General features: G+C 40.4%; 1 protein-coding gene across 4 annotated transcripts in view; it reads right to left on the bottom strand.

Annotated features, from left to right (window-relative positions):
* LOC132231110 (putative selection and upkeep of intraepithelial T-cells protein 1 homolog) overlaps positions 1-9,085 on the bottom strand; it is a 37,690-nt gene continuing 28,605 nt past the window's right edge. For 2 of the 4 annotated variants that reach the window (XM_059689660.1, XM_059689658.1), the window contains 4 exons: positions 7,683-7,766; positions 5,547-5,654; positions 677-799; positions 1-83 (listed from right to left, as the gene is read on the bottom strand). In XM_059689660.1, the coding sequence (XP_059545643.1) occupies positions 16-83; positions 677-799; positions 5,547-5,654; positions 7,683-7,766 (383 nt within the window). In that variant the 3' untranslated portion in view covers positions 1-15. The remainder of the gene's footprint in view (positions 84-676; positions 800-5,546; positions 5,655-7,682; positions 7,767-9,085) is intronic. The other 2 variants (XM_059689659.1, XM_059689661.1) reach the window with 2 other exon arrangements.

Below are 9,085 nucleotides of genomic sequence, written 5' to 3'. Positions count from 1 at the left end.
GGAATCTGCTGGTAATCAAAAATATATATTTGCATAGCCTTGCCTACCTTTGTAAATGGAGCTTCTTACGATTGTAGATTTCACTGGTGGAACACAAGTATCAAATATTACATTTTTCTTTACTGGTAACTAATTCTACATTTCCTTCACTTTCATAAGAAGTCTATATGAGCACAATAAAGCCAGAACTTTCATCTTTAGGCATTAGTTAGGAATGTTTCATAGTTATGTGCCCTCTGTGAACATAGGTTCAGAAATGTTTCTGGTCCAGCTTCTGTGGACACTTAAAAGTTTCTGAAAGAGAAACTATAATATTAAGTTTTCAATTTTTCCTTTGAGATCTAAATGGAAGAAAGCACCTCTGGTTTATGAAGAGCTCAGGATACAGAAAGCATTACTGAGTGTTTTTGTATAAAATAGCGGGGCCTTCAAAGTTTACTAAGAGAGTTGTCACATCATGAAGTCAGACTGAGACTGGCATTGAAATCTGAGGCACTAACACCAGCAGAAACTCCAGAAGTCTACAATCAGGACTATGCCTTACATAGGGCATAGATTTTTTTTTCTTCCTCCAGCTATTAAAGCACAAGGACTGGAAAGGTCACCTCTTGGGACATCTGCAGTTCAGTCAGGTGAATGGTACCTTCTGAGTTACCTCCCTTCCCATCCCATTTACCTCTGAATCTAAAGTAAATAAAGGAAATGATCATGGTGATGAAGACAGTCAGAACACACAGGATCACCGTGATATCTTCCAACCACATAGTATCCAATTGGAAATGTGGATCTGAAGCAGGAACTGAGGAGAGATGCAATAATTAGGAGGGTCACAGATTTATAATAGATTTACTTTTTAAGTTCCTATTCCTCCATACTTCTGGGCTTATATGAAGGTGAGGAGAAGTAGGGTGGGCCCTGTGGATAATCCTGGAGATGAGTATACTTGAGCTCAGTCTGGAAGAGGGGGGTGTAGGCACAGATACACATTCTTCTACTCAAGAAGCATGACACTTGTTTTCTAGTTGGCCACAGTTTAAAGCATAAATAGGAACTTTATGTATTCTTTTTTTTAAATGCCTTTATCTTTTTAATCTGGTGCTGTAGGCCCTCAAGAATTCCAGGCCTTGTCCAGCTAGTGTGGCTCAGTGGTTGAGAGTTGACCTATGAATCAGGAGGTCCTGGTTTAATTCCCAGTTAGGGAACATGCCCAGATTGAAGGCTCAATCCCCAGTAGGAGGCGAGTAAAAGGTAGCAGGTCAATGATTCTCTCTCATCATTGATGTTTCTATTTCTCTCTCTCCTTCTCCTTTCCTCTCTGAAGTCAACAATTTTTTTAAAGAACTCCAGACCTTTTTAGAGGTATTGTGAAACAAAATAGTTTACAATGAGCAGAATCTCTGAGATGGAAGAGATCTTACAATTCTCAAAAGTCATCCTCTTATCTGGAGCAGAAGTCTCCTTTAAAGTATACTTTTTGGTGATTCTAAAGTAGAAAACATCCCCATCTCATAATATTGGTTAATATATCGTGGGATGGGAGCACCATTGCCAACAGTGAGGGTATCTGTTTCATTACTGGACAGCTATTCCTACTTTCCTATATAAACTGTAATTTGCCTCCCTGATAGGGATTGTTCATGGATTCCTAGTGAAGTGGTTCAGAACAGGCCTCCCCAGTATATATTACTTTGGCTTGGGGATTATTTTGAGCTGAAGGCAACAAATAATTTTATCTCTCCCTTAATAAATTTAAATCGGGTCCTTGTCCATTATATGAGTTATTATCAGAGATAACCTTATGTGACAGATCTATAGGGTAGGGCAAACCTCTAATTAATGAACAGCTGCTCTTATTATTGTTCTGTGAATTGCCCTTCTTGCCTTATTCCTTGGCTCAGAATGTCATATACACCTCATTTTAGCTTTCTGTCTTGAAACCTCATGTATGTGGGCTCTCTGACTCTCTTATATGAGTAGGGTTCTTGCATATACAGATGCAGTTAAATTTTGTTATTTGTCCCTTTAATATGTCTCATGTCTATTTAATTATTAGACCAGCTGAAAGAACTTAGAAAGGTAGGAAATAATTTCTTCCTCCCACAACTTTTCTATCTTGTAGAGAAAGACAACCAAGATGGTGAGGATGAGGAAGCGGGGGTCAGGAAGTCTTATATTCATGTCATCGAAATAACTGATAATATTGTCTTTAGAGAAGACTTAGCAACATTATGATTGCTGGTCTCAACTTTCATATCATGAGGATAAATAAGTCAAAATATTCCATATGATCTTAGACTACACAAATGGAGGGGGAAGAATTCACCTACTAGTAATTAATATCTATTCCCCCCGGCCCTATAACTCGAGAGAAATTATTTGCCCTTGCTAAGGTCAGAGATTCCTTTTATAAAAGTAATAGCATACATTTTTTTAAGATAGCCAAATTTATCTGGGTACGTGTGCAAAAGAGTGAAGTGTCAGCAAACTCTCTCTCGGTCACATACATCTATTTTTCTAACTATAACATTTAGGAGAACTTCAAACCTCTTCTCATAAAGCATAGGAAATAATTTGAAACAAATTTGAAGAAAAACTTGGAAATAAAATAGCCCAAAGATGCTAATAATATTTACTTAGAGGAGTGTGTGTGTGTGTGTGTGTTTAAATCTAAGCTGAGTTTTTATTTTATTTTCTTTCTATATGACTAGAGTAGTCTGTTGTTTAGAAGGCAAGTTAAGATCATGGTTTGGTGTAAGTGAAGAAATAATGGTATAAGCTAAGGAGGGAAGGGAAGAAGGAGAATAGCAAACACAGGCAGCCCAGTTTTCCTACCAGATGAGGTCACCAGAAAGGGATCCAGGGTAGAATTTCTAGCAATTGCTAATAATAATGATAATAATAACAAACAGTAACATTGCTTGTACTATGTGCAAAGCCAGGTTAAATGATTTTGATGTATTGACAAATTTAATTAAAAAAAAATAACCTTATAAAGTATGTATACAGTATCATCAATATTTAATAGATAAGAAAGCTATAGTTCAGAGACTTTATAAATAACATTGCCAAGTTCACATAGCTAATAGTATAACCAAGGAGGTCTGGCTCTAGTCTGGCACTGATTCTTGGAAAGAAATGGTGTATATCTCAAAGGTTTCACTGTGCATGAGTTCCACAGAGAACAGGCCCAGCAGAATGTCTCTGTTGGAGATGCAAATGCTGGCTACCTCTTTCTAGAAGAAACAATTACCTACATTTTGGAAAGCAATCTGTTTTATTATAAAGTATTCAGAATAAGAGACACATGGTTCAAATCCCAGGAATAATCTTATTACGTGCTAGAGCAACTGAAAACAGTGAATCACATTTGATGTTCTGAATCTGCATTTCCAAGATGGAAAAAATGACAGACATTGCATAGGATGTTACAGAATTAAGGTATACAATGCTTGTGGAACTTTCTGGCAATGCATATTTGTTAAATGAATTGATAAGTGATTTCTGAATTGATAAGCACCAAGAAGGAAAATTAGTCCAGAAAAGGCAGGATAGAGTGGGAGGCTGCTAAATGAGACGTTTACAGAGGAAGCAATATCTTCAGCAGAAAGTCCATTTTAGGTAAAGAGAAGGGTCAGTAGCAATTGGAGAAGAGGTTTGCAGATGGACAAGGTTTATAGCCTAATTATCAGGAGTTGTCAGCCATGTGGGCAGAGACCACTGCTATGACTCAATTTTAGGTTCTCAGCTAAGAACAAGCAAAAATAAAGTTTAATCTCCTGACTCATTCTTAAGGATTTCAAGTCAGTTTTGACAATGACAGAGACCTGCAGCCTATTCTTGGGGCTATGGGCCATCTCCTGGAAGCCTCATAAATCACTAAGTGCCCAGGCTATATTTCCCTGCAGTGATCTATTTTTACAAAATGACTAGGCCTAAAGCTCTCTCTTATTATTTCCATTTGATTTCTTTTCATAGAGGAGCAGTAAAATTGTTGAAACAAGGCTGAAGGATTTAATTTCCTGAGCTGGGATCCCGGCTCCACCATCACTTAACTGTGTAAGTGACCTATTTAACTTATTTGTGTACCAGATTTCATCACCAATAAAATCTAATTCAGTGAAGAGTGAGTACAGTTGACTCTTGAACAACTCGAGGGTTAGGCACATAGATCCTCTGCACAGTTTAAAATCTGCTTTTAATTTTTGAGTCCCTCAAAATTTAACTACTAATAGCTTAGCAGTTAAAAATATCAATATTTTAAAACCAGAGCCTGTTGACCAGAGCCTTGTTGATCACACAATCAATCAACATATATTTTGTATGTTATATGTATTATATACTATATTCTTACAATAAAGTAAGTTAGAGAAAAGATAATGCTATTAAGAAAATCATAGAAGAGAAATCATATACACATATTTTATGTATTCATGACATACCTCATTCTTATTTTAAAAAATATTTCTAGGCTATAATGTTCATCAAAGCTATAATGTTCTTTAAATTGTCACAAATCTCCAAAAGGTTTTCCAATACATTTATTTAAAAAAAGTAAATAATTTTTTACAGTTTAAACCCATTATTGTTCAAGGGTCAACTATATATTAATCTATGTAAAATCTGTAGAGCACACAATAAGTATGTAATATACTAGTATATTACCTACTATCATAACATTTTGCTTATTTCCTCTGACACGGATGGATGTGACATTTAGTTTGCTAACATGGTTAATATGCCAGACTCAAGTATGGACTTTCTTAGAGTAAAGTATAAAAAGCACTTCCAGTCTGGTTTGATGTAAGGTCTTTGTGTCTTCATTTCACAGGATAAAATTAATAAATAAAATCCTCCAAATAATCAAGCCCTACTTTATGACTTCCACATCATGATGTTGTGGCTATAGCTATATCTTCAGTTTATAATAAAGAATTACCTTACCTTGCTGCTCATTGCCTTACATATATAATTTCCAGGGGGACCTCAAAGATAAGAGCTGAGGGCACATTTCAAATGTGTTAGCTTCAGCTATCCCACAACTTATATAATTACCTTTATAATTTCACCCTCAAAGAGAGCCAGAGAGAAGGAATATCAGTTTCATGTGTCCATGCACACCATGAAATTGAGCAATATATGTGTGAACATATGAATTTATTTTGAGAAGAGGGTCCTTTGCATAAGTCTCTGACAGAAATCTGTGACCGCCAGAAGTTTAAGATATACTGCACTACTATCTCCTCTAGGCTAAAAGTATGGAAAGAATTGGCATATTTTCTTAGGTGAAGTGATGGAGGACTGGTGCTAATAAAACTGAAGAAAACATTTCCTTTCCCTAAGGGGCAGAAGCGTCAACAGTTTGTAACATTAAACCCATGAAATTCAGAAGGCTGGCATCCAAATCCTGTGACATGAGGTCCAAGCATTTTTTTTTTCCTGTAATTCAAATAAATACCACTCTTCTTTGGTTAAATATTTTACCAGAGACTGGGCAATTGGAAAAGGAAATATTTTCTGGAAGTTTCCACCTTTTTGATCCCACATACCTCTTCTTTTGTGATGCAAATAAGAAATGAGTGAGGCGATTACACCTATTGAAAGCACCATTATTATGATGCCCACTACTATAGGGTTTCTCATTTTGCGGATGCAATCTAAAGAAAAACAGATATAATAATCATTGGTTATTGCTGTGGAGGTACTTTGGGTTGGGGAAAAATGCACCAAGAAAGTAAGAGCTATATTTTAATGCCATCCCTCTGTATTAATTTAGAATAGGACTAGGGGAAAACAAAAGAATAGGACTAAGATGCAGTCAAAGGATTTAAAGGATCTAAAGGACCTAAAGGTTCTCAACGCTTAGGTCTAAAGGTGCTGATGACCAGGACATGAAGCATAGTTGTTTCCAGGATGGGACAGGTTTTTGGCTGAGGCTACATAGACCTGGAGAAAAGCAACTCATTTTTCTTTTTCTCCATCTAACCCATCAATCAGTGTGCATGAGACAAGAGTTATGCACTGGTCATTATCATTTTATCCAGATTTGACGAGATCGGGAGTGTTCAATTTTATCCAGATTTGAAAGAGGCCAGAAGGAGAGCTCTGGAGACCTCTGACTGTGTAAGAATCCCATTCAGCAAAGGGTGGTCAGACAACATATTGTTTAAAATCAGATTTTATATCAATCCTAGAGGCCCGGTGAACAAAAATTTGTGCACTCGGGGAGGAGTGGGGGGAGGGGGGTGTCCCTCAGCCCGGCCTGTGCCCTCTTGCAGTCTGGGACCCCTCGGGAGATAATGACCTGCTGGCTTAGGCCTGCTCCCGGGTGGCAGAGGGCAGGCCTAATCCCTAGGTGCAGCCCCTGGTCGGGCTCAGAGCAGGGCCAATTGGGGAGTTGGGGCACTGCCCCCGTCACACTAAAGGCAGGGTCGATGGGGAGGTTGCGGCGCCACCCCCTGTCACGCACAGAGCAGGGCCCATCAGGGGGTTGAGGAGCTCCCCACTGTCACGCACAGAGCAGGGTCAATAGCGGGTTGGGGAGCTCCCCCCTGTCACACACAGAGGAGGGCCCGTGGGGGGGGGTTGGGGTGCCGCACCCTGTCACACACAGAGCCGCAGGGCAATCAGGGGGTTTGGGCGCTGCCCCCTGTCACACTGATCCTGGTGCTGGGAGGCCTCGCGGCTCCGCTTATCCCGGTGCTGGGAGGCATATTACCCTTTACTATATAGAATAGAGGCCTGGTGCATGGGTGGGGGCTGGCTGGTTTGCCCTGAAGGGTGTCCTGGATCTGGGTGGAGGTCCCCACTGGGGTGCCTGGCCAGCCTGGGTGAGGGGATGATGGCTGTTTGCAGCTGGTAACACACCCTTCAGGGTGGGGGTCCCCACTGGGGTGCCTGTCCAGTCTGGGTGAGGGGCTGAGGGCTGTTTTCAGGCTGGTGGGTGACTGAAGCTCCCAACTGCTCCTTTTTTCTTTTTTTCTTCTTTTTTTTTTTATTCTGGGCCAGCTTTAGCTCTGAGGCTTGGCTCCAGCTCTGAGGCCTCAGCTGCTGAAAGTAGGTATCTGGTTTGTTTCAGTTCTATAATTGAAACTTTGTATCAACTCCAGCTCTGAGATCCTGGCTTGTTGAAAGCAGGTTTCTGGGTTTTTTTTAGCTTCTATATTTGTTACAATGTTCAAACTGCAGGCTCAGAGGCCGGCAAGGCAGGCGGGGAACGTTGGAGTCCTCCGTCACTGAAGCAAGCAAGCCTCATGTTCAGTTTAAGCTGCCTTGCTACCGGCCACCATCTTGGCTGGCAGTTAATTTGCATATCACCCTTATTAGCCAATGGGAAGGGTAGTGGTCGTATGCCAATTACCATGTTTATCTTTTATTAGATAGGATATCTACAACTATATCATTATACTGTCATGGGCTATCTAGTCTTTCCATGAAAATCTCCCATGGTGTGGGAGCTCACTACCACGGGTGGTGCCCATTCTTTTGCTGGAGAGTTATAGGCACAGTTTTACTTAGCAGTTAAATTATCACATACAAAGATTCATGAGCATTATGGTGGCATAACAAGTCCTTTGTTTTTGTCTCCCCATCAACAACAAAATTTGGCACACATCTACAACAGGAAGTGGGAGTTGTGGGACACAGGGACATACACCAAGGCACCTAGAAGGAATCTTGCCTACCTGTGCATCCATTGGGAAGACAGTCTTTGGTACAGATTCTGGAACATCCAGAAGACTGTGCCCTGGATCCATTCTGCTGTAGTTCTGAAACACATGTAAAACATGGACTTAAGTGGTTAGCTACCTAAGAGAGAAACTTGTGGAAGTCCCAGTTTCCAGAGAAGAAGTTCCAGCACTCTATTGGAGAAAAAAAAAATGTGGATGCATTGAAATGCATAAGAGGACCAGCTCAACGCTTCTCTAAGTAGGTACACCTTAGGGCTAAAAGAGATGGCTGTGATTTATCCCTTGGGTGATGGGAGAGCCAATGGGTAAATGCCTGGCTTTCCCAGCTATACAGGAGGCTTCCAAAGGGACTCATTTATCTCTCAGAGTATCTACTATATTCACTGGGAAGCTCCATGAGAGGGGAGGGGGATGGAGGAAGGAGCAGATCAGGATACTGCATATAAGATTTAAGGAGGGTATTAATGGGATATGGTTCTTGCTGAATGCATTCTGGATTTCCATCAAGAAGCCTGCCAATGAGCTATGGGGAAGGCTTAACCCAAGGATCTTCCAAACTGGCCTGCCAGCATGCCCAGCACACCACATGCCAAATCCACACCTCCCTCCACTTTGTGGCTGGCTCCCTGTTCCTGCTCTGGAGGGGAGCAGTGAGAGCAAGCACTGGTAGATATTGAACATGAGCAGAAATTGGGCCAGGGTGTGAAATAGTGAGAACTGTATAGCCACCATCAAGGAAACAAGAGAGACATAGTAGCCAGCATGGTGTGCTGTAAAATCAGGAAAAGATATTCAAGCTGAAGAATCCTGTCAACAAGGGGTACAAGTGTGGAGCAGGTGTATCCATACAAGGTCTGAGAGAGCCTCAGAATCTACAGCAGTTGCAGTCATGCACCTGATAAGGGGTTAATATCCAAACTATACAAGGAATTCAAACAACTCAATAGAAAAGAATCCATTTTAAAAATGAGCAAAGGATTTGAATAAACATTTTTTTTCAAAGAAGACATACAGATAACCAACACGTACATGAAAGATGCTCAACATCACTGATCAACAGGGAAATGCCACAAAGAGTTATCACCTCATACCTGTTAGAATTGCTATTATTAAACAACAAGCAATAACAAATGCGGACAAAAAAGGGCCACATGCTAACCTGATGAGCTCATGGGAGGCCTGCATGATGGCCTTGCAAACTCAGAGAACTAAAATATGGTCTGAAATTAAAACTATTTAAACTAAAGAGCAGTTTATGGTGGGTAGTCATGCCATAGGCCAGTATCTTCCCTGACAAAGGTCAATCTTAACCTTAACTGGGCCTGTCTATTGTCTTTTTGCATCTACGATAACATACCTTTGGAATGTCAAAGTAATTTTCCTTTTTTTGGACCCCC

Source organism: Myotis daubentonii, chromosome 3, assembly GCF_963259705.1.
Source record: "Myotis daubentonii chromosome 3, mMyoDau2.1, whole genome shotgun sequence".
In the NCBI taxonomy this organism is placed as follows: domain Eukaryota; kingdom Metazoa; phylum Chordata; class Mammalia; order Chiroptera; family Vespertilionidae; genus Myotis; species Myotis daubentonii.
Note: the sequence above shows the minus strand (reverse complement) of the source record. Positions and strands in the feature narration are given on the sequence as shown.